Below are 25,113 nucleotides of genomic sequence, written 5' to 3' on the forward strand. Positions count from 1 at the left end.
AAGGTCGCCTCAATCGCTAACATGTGTCCTTTGCAGAGAAGCTCCGAACTCCCATCACTGATCTTTTCAAGATCAAGCATCCCGTCCTCCTTGCGGGCATGAACGTCGCCGCTGGTCCCAAGCTCGCCGCCGCCGTCTCTAACGCTGGTGGTCTTGGTGTTATTGGTGGCGTCGGATACACCCCTGATATGTTGCGCGAACAGATTGCCGAGCTCAAGAGCTTCCTCGACGACAAGAACGCTCCTTTCGGTGTCGACCTGCTTCTTCCCCAGGTTGGTGGTAGCGCTCGCAAGACCAAGTATGTCGCATGTCCCCTTCTCCCCACATTCCGGGCCCTCGGTTTCGCGATCACATGCAAACCTTACTAGTGATCAGGCGCTAACGCACGGTCTAACAGCTACGATTATACCAAGGGTAAGCTGAACGAGCTCGTCGATATCATCATCGAGGAGGGCGCTAAGCTTTTCGTCTCTGCCGTCGGTGTGCCCCCCAAGGCTGTTGTCGACAAGCTCCATGCCAATGGCATCGTCTACATGAACATGATCGGCCACGTCAAGCACGTTCAGAAGTGCCTTGACCTCGGCGTTGACATCATCTGCGCCCAGGGTGGTGAGGGTGGTGGCCACACCGGCGATATCCCCACGACTGTTCTTATTCCCGCCGTTGTCGACATCTGCAAGAAGCACAAGTCTCCTCTCACTGGCGGTCCCGTTCAGGTTATCGCTGCCGGTGGTATCCACAACGGCCAGCTTCTCGCCGCCTCGCTTATGATGGGTGCCGGCGCTGTCTGGGTCGGAACCCGCTTCATTCTCACTGACGAGGCCGGTGCCCCCAAGGCCCACAAGGAGGCCGTCCGCACATCTGGTCACGACGACAACATCCGTACCATCATCTGGACCGGCCGTCCTATGCGTGTCCGCAACAATGACTACATTAACGATTGGGAGACCAACCGTCAAGCCGAGATCAAGGAGCTCGTCGCCAAGGGTACCATCCCCTACGAGGCTGATCTCGATAAGCTCGCCGAGAGCGCCAGCGAGAACGAGAACGACGATGAGGAGGACATCCTGGACAAGTACCGACCTTACCTCATGGGCAAGTGCGCTGCTGTTGTTAACGAGCAGAAGCCCGCCAAGGCTGTCGTGGACGAGTTTGTTGACGATGCCGTTGCTTGGTTGCAAAGGGGCAACAAGATGATTGCCAAGCTGTAAAGCAACTACAACTATTTAGTATGAGATACCTTGTCATTTGGCCTTGTTTTGCTATTGTATGTAGATTAGGAGCCATGTTACACTTCTGAATTTTGCATATAAAATCTATCTTCATTACATACTTCTTTCGAGTCATGGTCAGATGTCAGTTGTTGGTTGCTTCATATGTGGTACTAAGAAGTGCACCTTCCTTGAGGTAGTATTCACCCCTGCCAAAGCAGGTGGATACGTAAAGTTGAGAAGTAAGCCTTGTCTCCTCTGCTTATATGTTCTGCATAATCCCTCAATCCTGGCCTTCGACATGACAGAGTCCCTCTGCGCGGCATGTTCTCGTTTTGTAAATGATTTCGGCGAAGTTGAAGAAGAGGGGTGGGAATCAATTCTCCATATTGCCCCCGATATCTTCTCATTAGCAAAACTGGCACAGAATGGATGTCCGCTCTGCAAGGTTGTCTACCAATCCTGCTGTTATGAAGAAACCGTCTCCTATGAGAGACAGACATTACCTATCTCAGTCCGGGCATCAGCACTGCACAGACTTGGAACTGGCGAGGAAGAAGAAGAAGACAACGACCTTCCTTTTCGTGGTCAATATCCGAGGCAATTGTCACTTCGAGTGTCCATCGGCGACAAGGGCCAGGGCCGTTCGCACGATTTGCCTGTAGTATTGGAGGAGGACGCAGAGAAGCCAGCAGAGACCCCAGACTTGGATGCGACGAAACCAGTTATCAATCTCTGCTCAAGCAAAGGCATTGATGATGCCGTCGCCTTAGCCAAGTACTGGATGCTCCATTGTGATAAGTGTCACATTCAATGTAAAGTCCGTTCACAAACCCAAAAACCATCAAGGGTCGTGCCGACGAGGTTAATAGATGTAGGCTTAATCGACAGGGAGGAACTGCCGAGAGTATATGTTATAAATCCGTTGGATCACAAGGGCTTGGAGTATGCTGCTCTGAGCTACGCCTGGGGTTCTGATCCCACATTTGCCAAAACTACAGCGTCTAACCTCGGCGAAATGACTAAAGGTCTACCGTGGGACAAGCTTGCAAAGACAATACAAGACGCCATTGTATTCACAAGGAACTTGGGTATCAGGTACCTATGGGTTGATGCTTTGTGTATTCTACAAAGCGAGGGTCCAGATGATGGATTCCATAGGGCAGACTGGGCTTATGAGGCCAGCAGATTTGGCCAATATTATGAGAACGCTACATTGACTATCGCGGGCACAGCGGCCATCTCCTCCGACAAGGGGCTGTTCTTCCCACGACTGGGCCTCCAAGTTGATCCGAAGCCTGTTACCTTCCGACAAAAGTCATTTTGGGGCGGTTTTAGAGATACTACCACGCGGCCAATATCTCCGAGTTGGTATACTGAGGTAGAAGCCTCTCCTCTTCTTACGAGGGGATGGGCATTCCAGGAGAGGGCCCTGTCAAGGAGGATTTTGCATTTTGGGATGAACTGCATTGTGTGGGAATGCCATGGGTGTCGAGCAATCGAGACTAATCCGACTCGCTTGGAGCCCATTACTTCCGACGATCGGAATCACGACTTTGTCTATGCATTTCGGGACTTAGAGAATCAGAATATGGAAACTGCGGTGAGATTGTGGTATACATTCGCTGGTCACTATTCACTGGCAAAATTTACCTTTGCTTTGGATAGACTACCAGCCTTGTCAGGAATTGCTACAAGATTCCAGAGCTTCTTCCCACAAAAGTACATGGCAGGTCTATGGGGGTCCAATATTGTTGAAGGGTTGGTTTGGGGAGTTCCTGGAAAACCGAATCACAGATCACCAAGCTTGACCGACCTATCAATGGGCGTCCAACCGGAACTCACAAGTACGAGCTCGGAGCTGAGAATGCCTTCATGGAGTTGGGCGTCTAGCGATAGGCTGATACATTTCTTCTTCAAAAACTTGACTCCAACAATCGAAGTCAAGGCAGGGACGATAGATGTAAATGGTGCAGAAACTTCTGGACAAGTTCTTCATGGCACCCTACGTCTTGAAGGGAGGTTTTTGATGGTAAACTTGGCTAGTCTAAGCCAGCCACCGTTCAGCAGAGTACTGTTCGATCGATACGGGTTTGTAAGTGAGAATGACCTCGCTAACTACTTCAACAATCGCCTCTTTCCTTGCTTCCTTCTTGGGACAGCAGTTCTAGATATAGTTTTGAAAGAGACTCATGTAGTGATTCAACAAGGATATGCTCTTATCCTTCAACCTACTGGGAGGAGCGCTGATTCGGTGGAAGAGTACAGACGTATCGGATTTATCAAGCTCCCTTACAAGGAGTACTGGGCTGATATCACAGAGACAACGACGATTGATCTTGTGTAATAAACATCAGAGGATTAGCTTTCGGCACTCGTAGGGCTATGAGCTCCTTTAAACCTCAGACAAACCTTCGCCTGGCAAAGAAACTTTGATCACTCTACACATAAAATCTTGTTCTCCCACTCCCTTTCTCTTTTTTCTTCTCCCTACAGTTGGACTGCTGCATCCAAAGTCACACCAATGATGAACCCATGATAACGAAGCTGCCAGACCCTGGGGATACACTTGTCTAAGCAGGCAGTATCTCGAGCAGCTTGCAATATTGGGCACTGAGGTATAAGTTGGTCAAGCTAGGGAGGAGGCTTGTCCATCGGCTTACCATGATGAAAAGCACGATAGTCGCGCCTATGATGAACCCATTCACAATGAAGCTATCCGACCTCCTGGATAAAATCGCCTTGGCGAAGAGCCTTCAAGGCTTCTCGTCGCTCTGGGAACTGAGGTCCCGTGAAGTCCATATTTCTCTTACTATCCTTTATTGGTCCTTGTAGTAAAATCCCCTCAATATCTGTTGCCATAACTGTACTTTTCCCCTTGGCTACTACGGCAACCTAAAAGTCTGGTTTTACGGCGCTCGCAAACACTGAAATTCCTAAGTCTGCTCGTCATTATTGTTTTTCTTTGATTCCTTTTATCTGTGATGTCAATTTTCATGAAGCGGAACGTGGTTACACCCATTCAATTAAAGTCATGTAGGGTACCTAGCAATAATTGACAGTCCGAGCACGAATTCAAGGGACTGACACAGTTATAAACAGACAAGGGATTATCTTTTATATCATAAACTAGGAAAACATCAAATCTATTTCATACTAGAGTAACCAAAGCAGTCAACTTTGACTTTGACATCGCACGTACGCCAGCTCCATAAAAAAGCATCCCGACCCCAGATTCATGCCAAACGCATTGCAGATTTTTCAATGCGCCGCGCCAAATTTCGCTCGATAATTGGTGATAATCGAAGCTGCGCATGCATCTTCTGGTTCAACCCAACTGCTGCTTTTTCTCCGACAGGATCTTCTTCCAAATTCAAGCTCCATCATGCTCCTATATATTCACCTCACCCAGGAACTACACCGTTTAGTTTCCAAGGTATGAGCGGATGGCTCCCTGGAGTCGAGTAGACACCTCGCCAGCCATTTGTGTAAGGTTCTCGAGATCGTCACCGGCTGTGATGCCAAACTTGCGCACAAAGTCCTTGGCGGCAGACTCGAGGTCACCGTACTCCTCCTCGGGCTCGTCCTCTGGTCGTCCGAAGTAGGCGTTTGAAGAGATGGCGGTAGCGCCCTCGAAGCCTTGGAGTCGGGTCTTGGCCTCGGACTGCTGGCTGGGGTCGAAAGCGCCCTTGCCGAAGAACTCGTCGGACGAGATACCCTTCTGTGTGCCGAACTTTTCACGGGCGTATCGCTCGGAATCGTCTATTATTAGATCAGTATGAGTTCATGATGCGCCACTCGATTGCTTGACTTACCAACATCCTGGGCTCTCACAGGGCCAACGGAGCCAAAGCCTCCAGCATTCCTCTTGGGGGCAGAGGAAGTGGCAGCCTTGGGACCACCAACCTGTCCGAATCCTAGACGGTTCATGCCCATACCCAATCGCTCGACTTCGGCATCTGATTTCTGGCGTGTGTGCGACGAGGTGTTTCCACGGCTGGGGCTAACAGGAGTGGGAGAGATGATAGAAGCAGCTGACCCGGCGTTCTTGGTGGCAGGGTCCTCCTCGGCATCAGGGTCGTAGCCAAGCTTCGCAATACGATCAGCCTCCTCCTTGGCCTTCCTCTCGGCCTCGTCAAAGTCAATGACATCGCTGGTGACCTTCTTTGCGCCGAGCTTGGTGGTCTTCTTGGCACCGAGAACGTTGGCCTTTCGGGGTCCGGTGGAAGTGGTCGACTTGCGGAGAGCGGCAGAGGTGGTGATTCGGCTGGCGGCAGGCTTGTTCTCACCAGTGGAGGTTCGAGAAAGGGGCGAAGCGGTACGGGCGATATCCTTTCCATTGCCGGCATTGCCAGAGTTCAAGAAGGGGGAAGGTGTACGGCCAACGACAGGGGGGGTTCCGGTGCGGGAGACGGGAGGTGTAGGTCGCTTGATGGCAGGCTTGTCCCAAGAAGAGAAGAAGTCATCGTCAGGCTCGCCAGCAGGGGTAGCAGAGCCGTCGTCAGTAGCATCGGTAATAACAACTTCGTTGGGGTAACTAGACACATGTCAGCTTCGATATAAGTGGCTGCGGCGCAGAAACATACTCTTGAGCATCTCGCGCAGCGCGGCGCTTAAGCTCGTCCTTGTACTTTGTAGCAGCATTGGACTGATACTTGGTCTTAGGATCCTTGCTGTTGAGAGCCGCGGTACCACCGTTCTGCTGGAAGAACTTGGTGGCAGACTCATTGCCACCGACCTTCATCACTCGCAGCTGATCCCATTGCCACTCTGTCCCAAGTCGTCAGCTAAAGGCGATTTGGGGGAAAGATGAGGAGGGTATTGAAGTTTACGTACGGTCGAGGTTCGTTGATCGCACAAAGGAGATGTGGACACCAAGGTTTCGGTGGTTGGAAGAGCAATCAAGGCAGAGGTAGATGCCAAAGGGGACAGAGGTCCATGTCGGGTTCTTTTGGCCGCAATCGAAGCAGATCTAATGGAGAGAAAGCGCAAGAGTCAGTTTACTGCCATTATTCGCGCAATTCAGGCGCGGTGAGCGCATACCTTGTTGGCAGGCTTGGTCTTCAACTTCTCAAAGATCTTGTGCGACTGCTGCTTTGTCGCAAGGGAGCTCATCTTGACTATTGGGCCGTAATCGGGTAGTAGACACAAAGAAGGAGTGAGGGACGAGGATCGGGTGTTGCGACGTTGTATATGTTATGTCCTGAACTATTTGCGACGTGTCAAAGACAGAAAAGAATTGGTATTGGTCAGGCTCGAAAAAGGGAAACGATAGTAGGGGATCCTCGCTCTAGTCCAAGACTCAGACTCAGATTCAGAATTAAGGAGAACTGTTGTTCAAGGGCAGTTGTCGATAAGGTGGCATATCGACGGACGCTAATCCTTATTGGGTCACCCCACCTCGAATTCTGCCGGAGCGGTGGAGCCGCAACTACCTTACCTGAGGTACCATGGAACACAGCTTGAGCTCTGAGCTTCTGATCTTCCATCCGTATTGAGTCTAAAGCAATTGTGCTAGTACAATGGCTATTGTCGAATCGCCAGGATGAACCCGACGACAAATCTACTAGCGACCCGATCAATCGCCTTCCGGGGTATCCCCACGACGTTACGACCGTTTCTCGCTTCGCGATACTATGCGACCCAGTCAGGTTTAGGAACTACAGCGCAGGGACCCAAACGACGAGCAGTAACACCCTTCAACGACAATGGACATGTACCATGGAAGGATCTTTCAGTGCCAGAAAAGGCGGCTCGAGCGACGCAGCAGAGCTTCAATTTTGGCATGATCCTCGTTGGTCTCGTGCTCACTGTAAGCATCAGCGCATCACAGCTGGGAGGAATGACGTCTAATTTTCGCTAGGGTGGTGTGGGATACTTTCTCTGGACCGATGTCTTCTCTCCCGATAGCAAGATCTCCAACTTCAACCGAGCAGTCGACAAGATTCGAAGCGATCCTCGCATTATCGATATTATTGGCGATTCCAAGAAGATTACAGCGCATGGAGACGAGACATTCAACAAGTGGAGGAGGGCTCGCCCTGTTGCGTATGTGCCGTCGTTATGCTGATATTTATAAGGATGCTGACCAGTTCAGTTCTTCAGAAACAACAGACGCTCGCGGAGATCAACACATAATGATGCATTTCTATGTATGTCAGTCAGTGGCTCGGAGCATATTAATAGCTAACAATCTCAGGTTGATGGACCCAAGAACAACGGCATTGCCCGACTTCATATGGTCAAGTACCGTGGGCAAAGCGACTTCGTATATAAGTACCTGTTTGTCGACGTCAGAGGCCATGAAAGGATCTACCTCGAACATGAAGACACAACCGCCAAGAACGGCAAGAAATTGAGCTTCTTCGGAGTCAAATGGTGATGACGTCCTACTCTTCTGGCTTAATCAACCGAGCACTACTCTAGTATGAAAGGTCGGAAGGACTCCCTGTATCATTATTCTGGTAGCCAGGTTTTGACTGGCAACCACCTGTAACTATAAAAGTCGTTTCAAGTTTTGAGTGTTACTACACTCTGCGTGGAGAAGCCGATGAGGAGTCTTGTATACTTTACTCATTTCTCTCTACGCTTGCTTGTCGAGTAGCACGCCCTCACCAATTGATGAGAGAATGAAATGAAAGAATATGCCTTTATGGCACGATATTGTACACTCTGAAGCGTAGAATGGGTGTCTAGCAAGAATTATTTCTCATTCAATGCTCCCCTAGCGTATCTGTGGATAGATGCATGAGAACTCATGCAAGTTATAACGTAATGCACTGCTTGGTGCCTATCGTTTTCTACCCATTGAGGTACCGTTCAACGAAGACGCCTCGAGATGACACACGGATCCTCACAGGGAAGGGGAAAGGGGGAAGTTATTCACGATCCATTGTAGTTGAGACTAAAACTGTTCTTTCTCCATTTCTGTTCAGTGTCTTGCTAAATATAGGTTGGCTCAGATGGCTCCGGCCGATTATAATAGCTGCTACACCATCACGACTCTCATACTTCACCATCTAATGCAAAGTGACATAAATTGATGGTCTTGCTGCTACAGACATTGCGAATCTCCTCACTTCACCCATGACTGTATACTTCCAGCCTAACCCTTAATTTCCCAAGTCCCCCAGTCGAAGTCAGGTTCGTAGCAAGGTCCTACCCTGAATAGTGATAGCGAGAATAATAAAAGGAACATAGACTCGCTCGCCAGGGACAGGCACATATAGGGCCAGTAGATTCTGCCTTCCGTGAATGAGTGGTATAACTCTCCTGCTAGACTGACATGACTCATGCATGAGATAAACATTAGTCTAGATACTTTCTGAACCTCGTATACCTGACGAGGAGGTAGACCGTTATATACAAAGCCCCAGTGACCTGGAATACGCAAGATCCTTGACTGTATGTAATACCATCTGCGAGCTCTGTTAAGCTGCTTAGAGCTGATAATAGTGTGTTTGCGGTTGGGCTTAGTCATGTCGTCGGTCTGATGATGCGTATGTTGAGGAATCTAGGAGCGGTTATTTCGAGGACCTGCATGTACAGACCAGATGCGGCTTACCTTAGATAAGGGAATACCTGGATGTTGGTGGTTTTGGATGTTTCGGGAATAGAATTCTAAGATGGGGAAATTGGTGCATTCTGTATTTCTGTTGAGATAAGGTTGATACCTTGCCTGTATTTAATAAAGCTTGATTTAGACGGCGGCAGTAAAGTCTTTCTGCTCGTCGTCTTTGGGTTTGCTGTGTGTTTTCACGACGAACCTCTTCCACATGTAAGTGAAGTCGACAAACCTAATAATCGTACATTGTCAACTCTAACTTCAATCACACACAAGAGCCTTTAGAACATTATGAATAAGAATAAAAGCTATAAAAAAAAGTGTATTCTATCTGCTATATTAAAAGACCGCAGTCCCATGTTTCTCTCCTTGCCATTCTGCGTTCTTCACTACACATTCTCGCGACACGCTACATCTGCTTACAAAATATATCACTTCAACCAAGCCAACACAGCAAACATGACCATCGACAGTTACAGTGCTTTCTTTTTAATTCCGTTAAAGAATTCAAAGAATTACCAATCCGTTGAGGTAAGTGTTCTCTGTTGTATCTCCTCTTTGCTATTTATCATGGATATTAATATCTTATCAGATAGAACTCCCACTCTTCCAACGGTGTCTTCTGTTCCCCTTTTCTCAGTGCATACTATGTATGAATATTCTCGTTAACCTCCAAATCTGGATACTTCTTTTCCCCAACGGTCGAGTCGCTTGGTGGGTAACATTGAAATGCCAGCAATTCAGGGACTGGCGACATCCGTCAAATACAAAAGACCTTAGAATATGCAAGAATGTTTGAACACTTCTGTACACAGAGTCCTGCAAAAACAGATACCAGGGGCCAACGATGACTATTACCTGCCTAGATACCTAGTCATCAGTCATTTGCTGTTTCCCTCAGTCTATGCCTTTCGCCGGAATGTGTTGGGAGCTTGGGCAGCTTTAGCTGTTAACTTCGCAAGATAACGCGGCCTGAAGATAGGGACTTAAAGAGAAGCAATTTCTCTAACTCGAAGGGCCTGATAACAAAATCGTCCTCTCTCAGAGAGATATTTTTGATGCACAATGATGCCCACAGTAGCTCTTTGCCATATAACCCTACAGATACAAATACAAAAGCTTTCACACTCACCAACTACCTAATATTCATACCTAGTAGGCAGGATACTGACCGGTAACTCCATAGGTGCTTTGGGACAAATGGTATCAAAGGAGATCTTGTGCCATTAGATAGTCGTCTTGCAGCTCAGCTTCCACTACGTTCTACAGAATCGTGATGGATCCAAACGTCATGGCTTCCCTCATGCTTCCCTCGCACCTTGTTTTGATGGAAATTGCTCCTGCATCTGAAATTGAGAACTGGAGTAAGAGCTCCTACTGTCCCAGATTATATGGTCTAGGGAAACTCATGTTCTTGACGCTACCTGCCATACCAGCATTATTCACAACAGCCAGTCGATATTGTGAATCTTAAAGTGGAAGTAGCTTCTTACCCTCTAAACTCCTATGTAGGAGGTGGGCACCAGGATATCAGAAGAATTAGCCACTGAGAACCTAAGAGACCAAAGTATTTCGTCCCTTTATACTATGTTAGACTATTGTTTCGTCTACTATATTGTGGCACCCTAAACTTTGGATGGTAAATGCTGCATTGTCTAGGTAGTTAGACTCGAGCGCCTGTATCTCTCTCTTGTCCTTCCTTCCTTCCTTCTTTCCCTCCTGACAGCCCAATCTGATACCGAATGCCCGCAGGTCTCCTTCCATAAATGAAGTCAATGACATGTTCCTGCTGTGTTCTGCAAGGGAAGTTGCTCCCGCTCGAGAAGATGGGTATGTTATGAATTCCGAGCTTGGAGATCTTCTTCTCTTTTCTTCTTCTTCAAGCAGACATCCGACCCATACCTAAGAATTTCTACGAATTTTTATTTATTTTATTAAAAATTCTTTTATTATTTTTTTAAAAACTTTGTCAACATGCTTGTAAGTGCTATTATCTGATGTATCCTCTCCAGCTTCGAGAGCATTCATACTAACATCTTAATGTCTAGATCTTCCCCCTCCTCGACCTCCTCCACCGCCACCACATCTGCGGCCCGGTTCTTCGCGCGCTGCCGGCCTTTCTCTTCGCCGTCACCAGTCTTCTGTGCTTCTGTAGGGCCTTCCCTTCAGCTCCCGGTGCCATATACCGGTGGAGCACCTCAGCCAACCTCAAATGGCTGTTGAAGAAGGGAAACGCGGTCCTAGAAGCCTATGAAACAATCAGACAGGCCTAGACGAGAGAAGTGAGCCACCAGCCAGAACCGGGTGTGGCACCTGACAAGCCCGAGGACTTCGGTCCTGCCCCCGGGCACCCCCTCTGCCGTATTATTTTGGCCTTCCGGGCCTTGCAGTCAGTCTTTCGTTGCTTGGAGTGCATTGGGACTTTGGATACCTAATTATGACCGAGTCACCCCCTCTGCCGTATTAGCCTTGCCCCTTGAAGCACATACAACTGCCTTGATCCTCTACGCACAACAATCACACCTCACGGGATCACCCCCTCTGCCGTATTAGCTCCCGTCCTCCGAGACTACAAGCAATCGGTCCAGCAAGTCACAGAGTCAACCTCGTCGTTGCAGCTTGGCATTTCACTTCGGGTCTTGGACAGGGGGTCGTCCCCTCTGCTGTATTAGCTTCAGTTCTTCGAGACTACAAGCAACCGGCCCAGCATCCCACGGAGTCACCCCTTACGCCGTGTTAGCTTCGAGCCTATGAACAGTAGTCGCCCACTCTGTCGCTTTATTTGGCCCACCGGGCCTGTCAGTCAGTGTTTCGTTGAGCTCACTGCAACCCGACCCATCAGGCTGGAACACCGTCATCGAGTAAGTCACGGTCCGTCCACTAAGTCACCGACTGAACACAAGCTGACCGGTCCCCAGTCACGGAGTCACCCCCTCTGTCGCTTTATCTGGTCCTCTCGGCCTGTTAGTCAGTGCTTCGTTGCGTCCACTGCAACCCATCAGTCCAAGCCATGCCCTCGGATCGCCAGACATAGAGGAGTCACCCCCTCTGTCGCTTTAGCTTCGGTTCTTCAAACCTACAAACAACCGATTAATACTTTTCGGGGTTACCACTGTATATTACAGTTGCCCACAGCTACGAGCAACCAACGACTTACAGGGCTTACCTCTCTGTCTCAACATCTTGGTCCTCCTGGGACTGCCAGTGCTTCGCTGCTTGCATGTCAACGCACCGCTACATGCCGTTTTGAGATCACTTGTCGGGATGAAAGTACCCCATCTACCATATCAGCTTCGCTTCAGAAAGTCTAGGAACGCGTTACTTTCTATACGGCAAAACCTCAATCTGGAACATGTTCTTGGAGCCCCAGTCACAACGGAGTCGCCCACCGAAGACAGCTCGGCCTTAATAGCGTCTCGAATTGTCTGGAGCGTGTGCACGTGCTCGTGCTCTGGAGTTCTCAGTATAGTTCAGAGCGTAACGGCATGTTCTACTAATCGTACGAGTTGGGCTTTGTGAAGCTCCTTGCGATGAACTGAAAAGTCCCCTTTGTCGTATTACCCTTTGGCCTCCAAGCACATACAACTGACACCCTAGGAAGCCACCTACTCTGTTGTATCAACTCGAGTTCACGAACAACTCAAAGTTGCAATGTCTGCCACATCAGATCTGGTCCTTCAGGTCCATGTACAGCTTATTACCGTCAGCAAAGCTGCTCATCAGTACGAACGCTGGCAGGTCACTCTAAGGCTTAGGGCGCAAAGGAACTTAGCCTAAGTGCTAGTCTAATCTAGCATAAGACGGCCAAATTATTTCGTCTCTTATGTTACCAGAGGCCAACCCTTTCGAAATTGGCAGGACGTCTGTCTTGACCATCTATTTCAAGCCAACCTGACCTCAGGAAGGACCTCTTTGCCTTTAGGGCACCAGGACTCCGGTGGTTATTATGCACCGATCACCCACTACTGGTCGTGCGAGCCTAGCTAGGCCACAACTCATCTTTCGAGGCTTTTCATACAACGAGATGAATGGCTCCTCAGGCGAACTTCTGGTGTGTTTATGAGCTTCCTTTACTGGCGGTCGCTCAAGCATGGGTCGCAGAGTTTACCCAGATGGTGAATTTACCTCCACCTTCACTACTACCGTCCGAACGTCCGATGTGTTTGTGGGCTTACTTTAAGGGCGTTCGCTTCAGCCCAAACACCATCAACAAATTCCGCAAACTTTCCTCCTACCCTCTGGATAAGAGGCGGAAGACGAGGTCGATTGATACCGCACCTGATGACTCGTGGAGGCTAAACGCCATCTTAAACTTCGCTTTTCTGAGATCAACCCGGGAAGCTGTGCCAGGCATCCCGAAAACTTCCAATACTCTCCAGATCGTCAACTTTTGTTCAGATAGACTTTATGATGGAAGGTCTGGTCAGAGGTTCTCGACAGCACCCATCCATGATCTTTACAGGCATTGGGGTTCTCGACTCTCTTGGAAGAGACTCTTATGGACAGTGCAACAAACTCATCCAGGCCACTCGTCTACCATCAGCAAGCTTATCGGTGGCAAATCACTATGTATCTATTCGTCTTACTACTATACACCAATTGTTTGAGAAGTATCGGACTGAAAACCCACCTACACTCTCCGGGCATGTGCCCTGTATGCATAGCTGCAGTTATCTCAAAATACAGCGCGAATCTCTACTGATGGCAGATTACAGCCCCAGAGGACGGTCGAGGAGGATCCACTAACCACGACACTGATGTCCTACTGGATGATCTTCTCGCTATCAGGTTTGATAACCCTCCCTCACTTTGCAGCCACAGCTCTGCTGTGGCATCTGCACAGTTACTGACCAGCTTGGCGCCAGATGCTTCGCAGAAAATTATGGCCTTGATTCCTCCCCATACATTTGTGTCGAAAGCTCTTGACCTCACTGTTTGAGAATCTCGCTACTGGCCCGTCGCTCTCATGTTTGTCAAGTCTGCGTTTCTTCCATCATCTCTGCGTACATTCGCTATCCTATGGCTCACATACTCTTCTGAGCAGATCGAAGGCCCATACTTCACAACAGAAAGAAGAGTCTAGTTTGTCTGCAACCAGTCTTGAATGGTCTTTTGAGTATCTTACAAGCAGTATCCTTTCGGGGGGGACATTGGAATAGAGTGGGTCACTTATGAAGGAAGCTTAGAAATACTTGTCTAAGGCCAAAGAAGTTGATAGATATGAGTTGGCAGGTGATTTTAAGGGGTAGAAAATACAATGAGTTGTCTACACAAATAAACATGTACTGTCGGTGCTTTAGTGCCCACCTTCTGCTGATGAAATATCCTCCCTTGCTTCAAATTTTCCAACTCGCAGCAGCCTGGCCGCATCTTCTCAGTTGTAGTGTGTTCCGAAGAAACCGGATTTTCTTTAGGGGGCGCAATGTCGCAACAACGGATAACAAAAGGGCCAGCCACTAGTGAACAGCTGTGGGGGGGAAGTTGAGACCAGAAGGCATTCTTTCTAGGGTGTTGAAAATGAGCTCTGCTTCTTGCCAGTGTGATCGCATGCAGGCTGCCCAACCCAAACATCAACGGGGTATTGAGACATCCTTGGACAGCTAGAGGTTCTTTGAATGTTTCGAGTATCGCCATTCCCTGAAATGGACATATTTCAAGACCATCCACCGGGAGACATAGCCGTTTGGAAAGAGTCTCGTCCATAACACAAGGATGTATATAAAGTATGCGCAAAGATATAGGAGCATAAGGAGATACCATGGCAAGGGGGCATCTCTATCTATCAAAACATCGGTATGCTAATATCAAAAGGGAGATGTACTAGACGATCCCTACCACTATAAGCTGGTAGTTTTTTGACGGAATAAACAAATATTCTTTTCGATTTGTGGTCGTCATGTTCGCTGTGCTTGAAAGGTCGAATTGATGTCTTGAATATAACGGAGCGTTCAATCACATCTGGGTACCTCCAGGTTCTTTGAATTTGCAGGATATCGCCAGTCCCTGAATTGAAAGTTTTTCAAGGCTAACCACTGGGCAAGACGGCTCTTGGGGAAGGCGCACGCCCAGAGTAGGGTAGTACCAAAGGTTTGACAAAGAATAAACCAGAGTATTAGAAGACACTGGTGAAAGGGTGAAATCTCAGTCTGTCAGTTGTTAGTATACTAAATATCAAAGAGGAAATATAGCATAGGGTACTTACTTCGGTTAATCGGTAATTTCGTGATGGATCATACACATAGCCGATATGGTGCGGGTTCAGCATGTTGCTATCCTGGGTTGATTGAAGCAATGTATTGGCAAGAATGTAGGATGTAGAGTGCAGGATGCAGGTTTGCAAGAGGAGAAAGCACGAGGCCATGAGCCCTTGATATAGTAAGGAGAAATTTTACTTTGTCTTGAACTATAAGTGTTTTCTTCAATTTAAGATTGAGCACGCGCAAGTGTTAGGTTTATCTGTTCCACTTGCATCGCCTTGAGCGTGCAAGTAAGTTTCTTCGTATGACTCACGATAAAGCCAAAGACAATTACGGACTTTGCCTGTCTATAGTCGGAACTTGTTGAGCTTAACCTGCCTAAAAAAGTCAGTTAAGATAATAACCTTAGAGAAGGGTGAAATCCGCTCTTGCTCTTTAGACTAAAGTTATGCTAAAAGTAAATGAATCACGGTGGAAAGAATTCACACAGGGAAAAGGACGAGACTTTAATGTCAATATCGACTCAGACATATGTACCTTAATCAAGAAATTATGTAGCTACCTACCTATTCATTATGTCTATTCCACACCTGCAATACCTATTCAACCCCACGTGCCTTCATAAAATCGACCATATCGAAGAAACTCTTCTTGTACCTCCTCTCCTGCGTCGTCCTATTCACAGTCTGAATTCCAAAATGGGCATCATAGTCTCCAAACTCCCAGTTATCAGCAAAAGACCAGGCATAAGCTCCAATAACCTCAACACCATCTTCCCAGATCGCCTTGAGTGTCTCAGACAAGAAGCTCAGGTAGTAGATGCTTCGAGGTGAGTCGAACAGCTGGTCAGAAAGTTCTTTCTCTGCCTCGCCGAACACGGGGAAGCCAAACTCTGTAAGGGCTACGGGGGTTCTCCATGTGTTGTGCAGGTAGTTCAGGTAGCTTCGGAGATAAGTGGGCGTGATGTAGACGTAGCTCTGGGAGCGGTAGCCGATGTTCCAGCCGTTGACGGTCGTGGTGGTTTGGTTGACGCAGTATGGGCGGAAGGTAGAGGTTGAGTTGGAGGCACATTCTAGAATACTGTCCTTATCGTCAGGGACAGGTGGTGCAATGACTGTGGCGGTATAAGGGTCGATGCCCAGGAAGTCTGCTGTTCCACCAATGTACTTGAGATCATCCTCGCTCAGCGGGACAAAGTCGTCAAAAGTCTTCTTGAACGACTCAGGGTAATCTTTGCCGAGATAGATAGGATTGCAGAACGGTCCGAGTTGAATTGAGTTGAAGTGATCCGCAGCATAGACATCCGCTTCACTCTTGGGATCCCGAGGAACACCAAAGTTGTTGTTGAACTTGAGCGCGATCTTGCCCTGTCCGCCAAGTTCTTCCTTGTACCAGCGGTAAACTCTGGCATGAGACTTGACGACATTGTATACCGAGAGGGCATTGTATGAGTAGAGAAGGGGCTCGTTGTAGGTGAACCAAACAGGAACGCGATCAGCGTAGTGGCTCATGGCCACCTTTGCATAGTGAACAAAAGCATCCTGGAAAGTCTCATTCTGGTAGCCGCCGTTGGTGTATCCGATTTCGGGCCTGTCCGCGGCTTTCGTGAGATTGTTGCCGAAGAATTGGAGAGGAGTATCGAAATGAAGAAGGGTGACTTCTGGAGTCATTCCCTTCTCAAGAATAAAGTTAATCACATCATTGTAGTGATCAATTCCCTCTTGGTTCACAGGCGTACCAGGCAACGCGAAAGGCAAGATTCTCGTCCAAGCAATACTAAACGAGAAGTGCTTGGCGCCCATAGCAGCAACGCGCTCGATATCCTGCTTGTAGTAGTAATAGTGCTCATTCGTAACGTAGTCTTTGGCACGATCATCCCGAACCAGGATATCCATGAGAGACGGCGCCTTGCCCTCTTCCGCAGTAGCACCCTCGATCTGACTGGCAGAGCTCGCAACGCCAAAGCTAAAGTTCTTTGGGAAATTGTAGCAGTCCGAAGGGCCAAAGTAATCTCGCGGTGGGAGAACCAGTTCACTGCTGGGGATAGGAGTGGGCGAGACAGTGGTGCTGAAGATGCCCGTCTCGGTAAAGTTGGGAGGGTTTGCATGCTCCCATAGAGCAGTCCACGCCGCCTGGCCGTACGGATCATCCGTATCTGAGGCTTTAGTCGTAGCGTTGGGATCCCATTTGCCCCATGTTGTGTAAGACAGTGAGGGGACCAGAGAACTTAGAGATTCCGGTGGATCGGCGTATGTAGTTGTGGTGGTAGGTGAAGGTACTGATGTAGCGTATCTCACAGTCTCAGAAAGAGTGTAACTGAAGGGTGTATATGTGTATTTTGGCTCGCTTGTCTCTGTGGCTTTGCATTGAGGACGCTCTGTAGGGCCCTTGACATCAGAGTAGATCTGCTGACTGAGAGCCAGGGATGCAAAGAGGAATTGTATGGCAGCGTGTGAGAGCATCATGATGGGGAATTGAGTGGCGCACGCTTGACTGGCAGTGAAATTGCTTGGAGAAGGTCACGATATATATAGGTCTCGAGACATCAGGCGAGAGCATGAGGAACGAAATTAACCAGTCAGTTCATGGCACTTTAACCCAGGTTCTGCATCATTCATTCTTTCCAACATTGTCCTTGAAGACGGCATCGTGTACCGTCTTCCCTCATCGAATTCCGCTACCCATTCCGCCGTGTAAGTCGATCCCCAGCTTTCGGACCGATTGGAACCTGTTTAATGGGGGGTCAAGATCCTGGGGAAGATGCGGGGTGGAAGCTCCAACGGTTGCATTCTAAACTCTTTTTCTTTCAGCTCGTCCACCGCGTCTCCGAAAAGCGGTACGGGTTACCATTTGCAGGTAGCTCTTAACCTTGTATGGTGACGGCATCGGGTTGTGGAGGGCGTTGCAATGCGGCGATCTTTGCAGTTCGTGGTTCGATGATCCAGTTTACGTTTACTCTAGACAGGCGACCCAATTGACAACGAGGCGGAAACTCCATCGTTAATGATTGGGAGCCGACGTTGAGGGCCGTTATTCAATTCTGTCTCCGAAAGCCGGTTCTTTGACTAATATATCGGTCTTTCGGGGTATCTCTGCTTTGCATGTCGGTTTGTAAGTAGCCCGTGATGATATAGAATTCGAGGAATTGACTGACTTTGGAACGATTGACATTATGTCTTCCTATGTTACGAAATCGCCCCTCTGTATCATTTCGCTGTCCTTGAGTTTCACTGATTTTTAAACTTAACATAACTAAATATCTGTCTGATGCCTTCCATTCTAAAAGTGGTAAATCTTGCTATAAGTACCGAATTTGGATGTGGGGAGATTTGGATCCATTGAGCCCGCTCTCTTCAACCCAGCATCAGGAAATAGTTAGTATCAAGACTGTCCACTCTGTTGTTTGATCTAAAAGCAAAAATCACGAGAACTGATAGAATTCATGTTAAAGGTAAGAATAAGGCTACCATGAATTCCATATAAGATCATCTGAAGTATTACGAATTGCTCTGATACATACCCTATATCTCTTCATATCAACATCGGGAAATAGTCCTATGTTTAACATGCATCCAACAGACAGATTAATTAACCATTCAGGTGGAGAGCAAGAGAATATCTAGATCAATCTGAGTGCAGAGGAGATCAAGAACATAACACCAAAACATAGTTATGCGATACAATCCCGGCTTTGTCATGCGAGAGGTGAATATCGCAATTGCAAAACCGAGTTTCAACAATTCTCCAGTCACAATTGGCCAAGCCAGTTATCTTACGTGGAGGTTTGACTTAAGTTCTGACATGTCCTGTCTTTACAGCCTTGGTTTCTGACATTGGGTGTGTGAGATATCGATCTTGAATAGTTGGACAGTAGCTACATGCTAAGACTTCCTTAGTTCAGCTGCTCTCCATACCTGCGAGAAAATGCCGCCGAAGATTTGGTGTTGGAATCACTGCCTCCTGTGTTACCGATGTACCACCAAGATCAACACTACTATATTCGGCACGAAAGTCAACGGGTGTATCTGATCCAGCTCTCTGGACAGGAGAGAAGTCCTTTACAGAAGGAAATCTGAGGCCAGGATTACTTGAATCGGTAAAAGTGCAGCTCATTTGGGATCCTCTCGGCGTCTCGTTTCTTACCGTATGTGAGCACAAAGGTGTCGATGGCCCGAACAAGGCCGATTCAGTTGAGTGAGACGAAGAGGGGCTTCTGCACTGAGCGAGTCTGTCTTTCCCCTGGCAGATGGAAATACTTGACGGGACGAAACATGATGGAGCTCAAGTTTGGTTATAAAGGAGGTGGAGACCTGCGAGACAACCGAGACTGGGGCATCGAATACATATTCGTGGAAGCTTATAACTTGGCTATCGAAGCAAGTGAAGGCAGTGGAGTTGAAGATAAAAAGAGCAGTGAAACAAATAGTCACCTGTTCATTGAAAGTGAAGCCAAACATATTGTTGAGTGAAGTCTAATAATATAGAGTACATCTCTATTGCACCATTCCATCTATCGGCGAGATCCAAACCAATCCATGTTTTATTAAGTACCGCATTGCCGGGCATCTTGTCACCAGATGTGTCACTAGCAAACCCCAAATAAACAAACCAATCCATGGCTCTCTCTCCCCTTCTATCGCTGCCGCTTCTTCTGAAGGGAATTATTCCTCGACAAAGGCTTGGTCCTACTCCCTGGTCTGGAGTTCTGAAGGTATCATCATCGGCAGCGAAGTAGTTGGAAGTAAAAGAGTCGGCGGCGAAGGATCGAAACCTAAAGACATTTTGCCTTTTGTTAGCCCTATTTGTATGTCACGGGTCGGATAAACAGATGCAGTGACAAAGAAAGCCCAAAAGGAAAAATAAAAGTACCTGACTCCTTCTCCCCAAAGCTTCACCTCTCAGTAGGATCACACTTGAGATCACTGCGCGCGCGACAAGAGAAGTAAGAGGCGGCGCTCATTAGATTAGCAGTATCTTCATCGAAGATATGCCCGGTTCACCAAGGAAGTTCTTACCTTGGACGAGAAGTCATCAGTGATGACACAGCTGCGTATATCGAACCGAGCTTAGGCTTGACGATGAAGCAACAGCATAAAGTCTTCTGAGATGATATCAGTAAGGCGGGATGGTAGAGAGCAAGTACAAAAGAAAGCAGGGCAAGATCAGCGGCATGAGGGAACAGGGCTGGAGAGATAGAGTCAATGGATGCTTGTGAAGGGCAAAGGGGGTAGCAGGAAGAGTAGACGACTGGTATCTTGGGGAAGTTTGAGAACATGAAGACGATGGTAGTGATCGTTACGATGTGGATGGTAACGATATGGTGATGGTGATAATAATGGTGATGATAATGGTGATGATAATGGTGATGATAATGGTGATGATAATGGTGATGATAATGGTGATGATAATGGTGATGATAATGGTGATGGTGATGGCGATGGTGATGAGGATGCAAAAGATAAAGAAGAAGAAGAGAACGGAACTGGGAGTGGAAAGGAGTTTTGGTCGAGCGCAGTAGGGATTGTACTTTCTCTGTTTTCTCACGATAGAGAGTGGTCCTTGCCTGGAGGATGACTCTGACTGACGAGAAAGGAAGAAGAGCTCTTGGGGAAAGAAAGGAGGTAGATTGATTGCTCCTTCTTTACTTCTGCTATCTTGACTAACTGAGTCCTATCGCTTTTGCTGGTTCTCTTAACTCTCTATTTGATCAGAATGGACTAAAAGGTAGTATTCTTTCTTTCTCATCTGTTTGTATTCGTTCAGGTCACCCATATCCTACGAATGGAATTATCGGGCGATGGTTGACCTGGTGTCGCTCGTAGACTACATCGCAAAGCCAGCTCTGCGAGTGCAACTACAAAGCGACCCAGAGCCTACCTTCGTCCTGACCTTCCGACCCCTCTAAAGTAACACGTCTTGACGACTCCTTCCGCCCCTCAAGTCCTCCCCTTTCCACTTTGGGGACCAAGGCAATCGTGACCCTTCAGTAGACGGAATGTCGACACTGCTCATCATACCATCGCCCGTCATTGTAATCCCAGGTACTAAGGTAGGCACGAAGTTACATAAATATGTGATATCCACCTACTTACCCAGGTAGGTGCATACCCAAGGTACCTACCTACCTGGGTATCATGCCCCAGCTCTCGTTTGGAAACCGAGTTCAAAATCGAATTGTGTGTCAAGATGAAAACTTTAACGACATAGTTTTTAAACCTCGGTCGCATATAATTTGCCCAGACCAGGACATATGAGTAACTAACAAGATCTAATAAGAGTCTCCATTGATATATCAATACTTGACATATTCTTGGGAATGCGTCATGTTCCGCTTCCTTCGTGGTTACAGAGGAAACTCAAGTGGCGATGAGCACTGACTGTTGCGCAAGCAGCCAGTGAATAACGCAGAAGGAACATATGCCGTCCTTGACTCTTTTCTCCTGTGATATTAACGCCGATTACCAAGCAAGGAATGTGCGGTTTAGTAGGCCTAGAGGGCGCTCCTGCTCAGATCTCTTATTACTAACCCAGGAAGGAACTTGCGATCTTCTTGGTCCGGGTCAAGACATATGTCGGACTCTTCCACCCAAAAGCTCGTACACATTCGACATGAAGCATAATAATCGAGATCTTGATAGGCTCGATGGGTTGTCGGAGCATCTTCTACTCGATGTCTGCACGGAGGTATTAGTCAACAATAGGAGACCGACTCTCAACAAATCCCCAGCTACAATTGGCTCAGCCAGTTAATCTTCCGTAGTATAGTGGTCAGTATGCAAGCTTGTCACGCTTGAGACCCGGGTTCAATTCCCGGCGGGAGAGATCCAGCCACCTGCGATACGCAGGTTTACTTTTTTCCTTTTGGCTTTTTCTGAACCTTCTATCAACATAATGCATGAACCAAAATTGTCTTACTATAAAATACACTCCCCGTGATTATGCTATAGAAATAGAAGCAAATCACTAAATGCCGGGTATCGACGAGTAGTATAAATAAGCGAAAGCACCCTCTCCTCCAAAAAAGAAACGGACATAGATACTATAACACATATGGGTTGCTCGTGCTGAGCCATTTCATCTCATCATCCAACTGCTAAAACCGCCAAGCAACATGCACCGTCCGTACCAAAATCCGCCTTGTCATAAGCCGTCTCCATTCCATTATCGTGCAAATACCTTGACAACGCCGTCACCGCCAGCGCTGACAACCCATTTTCCGTCTTGACTCCAGACGCAGGCACAGATGCCTTCGCCACGCATCACTCGGTGACTTGTCACTTCTTGTGTGCACGTTCTCTTCTCGAGACTCCAGAAGCGGAGCGAGGCATCGTGGCCGGCGCTAACGAGTTCACGTCCATCGGGGCTGAGAGATAGACTAGAGATGGCATCTGGGTGGGCAATCATGTTGTATGTACATTGACCTGAGCGTTCATTAGTCGTTATTTTTTGCAATTGTTCAAAACACTTACCGCTGTTGGCATCGAAGAACCGGATGAAGCGATCTTCGTGACCAGAAATGATAGTGCCCTCCACGCCTGAGCCAGCCATAGATCGTCCACCTCCAGTGGCACCTGGGCTAGCATCTTCCTCACTCATGCTACCACTGTGGTTCTGGTTAGCCTGGTCAAGACCAATTGTAGTCGCCACAACAGCGTTAACACTGGTCTTGATAGTCTGATCGTATGTCTCGAGGCTATCCATGTTGCCGATTTGTTCACCGGTACGTGTGTCGTAGACGATAATCGAGGCATCCGAGTATGAGACGACAAAAGATTCACCAGTCGTGCCCAGAGGTGTAATGCATGTCGGGCTGGCTGTAGAACCGTCTGATCGCGCAATGTTGTGGACAAGTGTGTGGTTAAAGGGTGAGTTGGATGCAATAGTAGCCTGAGGAGTGTTGGGGAATGCGCTGCCAGAGCTCATCGAGTTACCGCGGACTCTACCTCCACGGCCAGTCATGGCTCGGTTCGTTCCAGGTTGTGGCGAGCTCAACTGAGGAGGTGCGCTGACTGACCACAGACGGACACTGCCATCCGCAGCACCAGACACAACCAAGATGCGATCAGTGTTACCGTAAGGACTTGAGCTTCCAAATATTTGACCAAGAGTTGCCGGAAGAACGCAAATGGCCCAGACAGCATCTGTGTGACCTTCGAGAGTCGCCTTGGGATCAACCCTACCACGCTCCCATACTCTGATAGTCGCATCTTGACCACCGGAGAATATCCAGCCGTCGCCAATTGCGCGACCTCCAGTCGAGAAGTTTGGTGAAGGGGACCACGATGTCAAGCAAAGAATAGCACCTGAGTGGCCGCGGTGTGTGAAGTTGGCTGTGACATCAAGATCTGATGCTGTGTGCGCAAGACTTCCAGCATGACCGTCTAACCTGGGAATGTGGAAACGCTTGATCATACCATCGTCTCCACCAGTGCAGATTTCCGGTTCTCCTGGGCTGCCGCCTCCAGAGAATATGATTGTTCGGACAGTATCGAGATGGCCGCGTAATCCGAATCTGAGCTTGAAATTACCACTCTCAGCCTTTTGCGCAGCCAAAGCTAGTTCGTGATCGGCACTCCGTCGTCTAGACATGGAACCTTTTCTTCGATGAGAGCTGTCTCGTCGGCTTGGAGATTTGGGCAAGTTGTCAGCAGCAGGAAAGGCATCGGTATCGGGTCTGTTCGATTGAGACTGGTTGGATTGGGAATTGCCAGGTTCAGGGAATGTGCCTTCTGGGAAGTCCCATCCGTCACTCTCTGGTGGCGCGGGGTGCTTCTCCCTAAGCTCGGCAGGATCCTCCATTCCACCTAGAACTTCCGCTGCATGGTTTGCTGGGGTGACATGCTCTTCAACCGGTCGAGAGGTTACGGATACAGGGGCGGACCAATCGTTGTTGTTTTGGTACATAACAGGGGGGTGCTCAGCCTGGGAGCGAACCATAGGTTGAGGCTGTAGCTCTTGCGGCTTCTGCGTAAAGTGTTGCTGCTGATTTTGTGGATGGGGCACGTGGTTCTGCTGAGGTATTCTCGAGTTCATTTCTTGGACATGATTCTGGGCGTTTCGTGTAGGTAGCTGAAATTGCCGCTCCATAGGCTGAGGAGCTGGCATGCCAAATGCCTCAACTTCTCGCAAATCCTCCATGATCGGTAGTGGGGGAGACTCCCGAGGGGGTTGAGGGTTCGCGGGGGTAATCATAAGGTACATAAATTCGGACTGGCACTGGTCGAGGAAGGTCTTGAGATCCTGTCGTTGGGCTTCCTCATCGCCTCGGTCGAGCTTCTCGTAATTAACGCCATCGACGCCGGGAATAGGCATATCCTCCAAAGAAGCTGTGGTAACGTCAGTATATCGAATCGGCATATTGGGAGTATTTCTCACATCTTAGCTTCTCCTGGATCTTTGCAGCCCGGTCGTTTTTAGCAGCCGTTTCCGCATCGACAGCCTCCTGTCCCTGAAGCTGAGCCGTCTGCTCCTTGACCTTGCGCTCCAGCATGGTAACATACTTCCTCAGTACGCGCTGTGTAGCATCGGCCCTCCGCGCCTGCCCCTCAAGGTTGGCAATGCGGCCCTTCATCTCCTGCTTCTCAATCTCCCACGAGTTCCTATCGCGCTCATGTCGGTGCCATTCTGTCTGCAGAAAGCGCATAACACCCTGAAGGGTATATTCGGTAGCCTGGGGCAGGTTGGAGCCGTTGCCCTGCATCATCGGCCCCATCTCCATTCCGCCCACGCCGTTGCCAGCATTTGGGCCCATCGCGGCGCGCCTCTCTCAATTGGACGGGTGCATGGAGGTTCGAGTCGGTATGGGAAAGAGAGCGTTGACGGCGAGCGAGTGCCGGATCGAAGTCGGACAAGCTCGGTGCAGTGGATGGGCTGTGATGTGATGTGACGAAGCGAAGCGAGAGGTTGGAAGCTCCTGCGCAGGAACGATTCAAAGAGCCTTGGCACGTGTTATCGTCTCAGCAGAAATTCGGTATTGGTCTAGCTGTAAGGACAGTCAGGTTGTTATATCGTGTCTTGTTGTATGTTGGTTGTATGTCGGAAAAAAGTAGACGTCAGGTCTTGTGCTGCTAAAGAAAACCAAGCTTGCCAGTCCCGGTACTTGGAGGTGCATCTGTTGTGCTGTCCTGTGCTGTACATCCAC

The 25,113-nt window shown here is 48.5% G+C and overlaps 6 protein-coding genes and 1 non-coding gene across 7 annotated transcripts; 4 read left to right on the forward strand and 3 right to left on the reverse strand.

The window, feature by feature from the left end:
* Positions 1-35: 35 nt before the first annotated feature.
* B0J16DRAFT_259715 (Nitronate monooxygenase-domain-containing protein) lies at positions 36-3,558 on the forward strand (the record flags this gene model as incomplete). Its single annotated transcript, XM_046123219.1, has 3 exons — positions 36-298; positions 398-1,207; positions 1,452-3,558. Coding segments are annotated over 3 exons (3,180 nt in total), but the record flags the coding sequence as incomplete, so codon positions are not given.
* Positions 3,559-4,235: 677 nt separating this feature from the next.
* Positions 4,236-6,544, reverse strand: B0J16DRAFT_409779 (uncharacterized protein). Its single transcript, XM_046133098.1, has 5 exons — positions 6,255-6,544; positions 6,048-6,183; positions 5,798-5,981; positions 5,027-5,748; positions 4,236-4,973 (listed from the first exon to the last, which is right to left on the reverse strand). The coding sequence occupies exons 1-5, from the start codon at positions 6,324-6,326 to the stop codon at positions 4,636-4,638; spliced, it is 1,452 nt and encodes a 483-aa protein (XP_045989871.1). The 5' UTR covers positions 6,327-6,544; the 3' UTR covers positions 4,236-4,635.
* A 123-nt stretch (positions 6,545-6,667) lies between these two features.
* B0J16DRAFT_330087 (mitochondrial import inner membrane translocase subunit TIM21) lies at positions 6,668-7,970 on the forward strand. Its single transcript, XM_046126404.1, has 4 exons — positions 6,668-7,023; positions 7,075-7,259; positions 7,309-7,363; positions 7,411-7,970. The coding sequence occupies exons 1-4, from the start codon at positions 6,757-6,759 to the stop codon at positions 7,591-7,593; spliced, it is 690 nt and encodes a 229-aa protein (XP_045989872.1). The 5' UTR covers positions 6,668-6,756; the 3' UTR covers positions 7,594-7,970.
* A 6,753-nt stretch (positions 7,971-14,723) lies between these two features.
* On the reverse strand, positions 14,724-17,562 carry B0J16DRAFT_367359 (glycoside hydrolase superfamily; the record flags this gene model as incomplete). The annotated part of the gene is made up of 4 exons (XM_046130127.1): positions 15,586-17,562; positions 15,286-15,350; positions 14,978-15,049; positions 14,724-14,921 (listed from the first exon to the last, which is right to left on the reverse strand). Exons 1-4 carry the CDS (start codon positions 17,435-17,437, stop codon positions 14,724-14,726), a joined length of 2,187 nt encoding a protein of 728 aa, XP_045989873.1. The 5' UTR covers positions 17,438-17,562.
* Positions 17,563-18,414: 852 nt separating this feature from the next.
* B0J16DRAFT_314546 (uncharacterized protein) lies at positions 18,415-19,441 on the forward strand (the record flags this gene model as incomplete). Its single annotated transcript, XM_046125193.1, has 4 exons — positions 18,415-18,423; positions 18,791-18,809; positions 18,869-19,166; positions 19,219-19,441. 4 exons carry the CDS (start codon positions 18,415-18,417, stop codon positions 19,439-19,441), a joined length of 549 nt encoding a protein of 182 aa, XP_045989874.1.
* Positions 19,442-21,722: 2,281 nt separating this feature from the next.
* B0J16DRAFT_t20 lies at positions 21,723-21,794 on the forward strand. The gene has a single exon. It is a non-coding gene; the product is annotated as a tRNA-Asp (tRNA).
* Positions 21,795-21,815: 21 nt separating this feature from the next.
* Positions 21,816-25,081, reverse strand: B0J16DRAFT_279983 (WD40-repeat-containing domain protein). The gene is made up of 3 exons (XM_046123876.1): positions 24,348-25,081; positions 22,442-24,298; positions 21,816-22,393 (listed from the first exon to the last, which is right to left on the reverse strand). The coding sequence occupies exons 1-3, from the start codon at positions 24,721-24,723 to the stop codon at positions 22,134-22,136; spliced, it is 2,493 nt and encodes an 830-aa protein (XP_045989875.1). The 5' UTR covers positions 24,724-25,081; the 3' UTR covers positions 21,816-22,133.
* Between the last annotated feature and the right edge of the window lie 32 nt (positions 25,082-25,113).

Source organism: Fusarium flagelliforme (assembly GCF_020744385.1).
Source record: "Fusarium flagelliforme strain FIESC 12 MPI-CAGE-AA-0113 chromosome Unknown B0J16scaffold_1, whole genome shotgun sequence".
Taxonomy (NCBI): Eukaryota; Fungi; Ascomycota; class Sordariomycetes; order Hypocreales; family Nectriaceae; genus Fusarium; species Fusarium flagelliforme.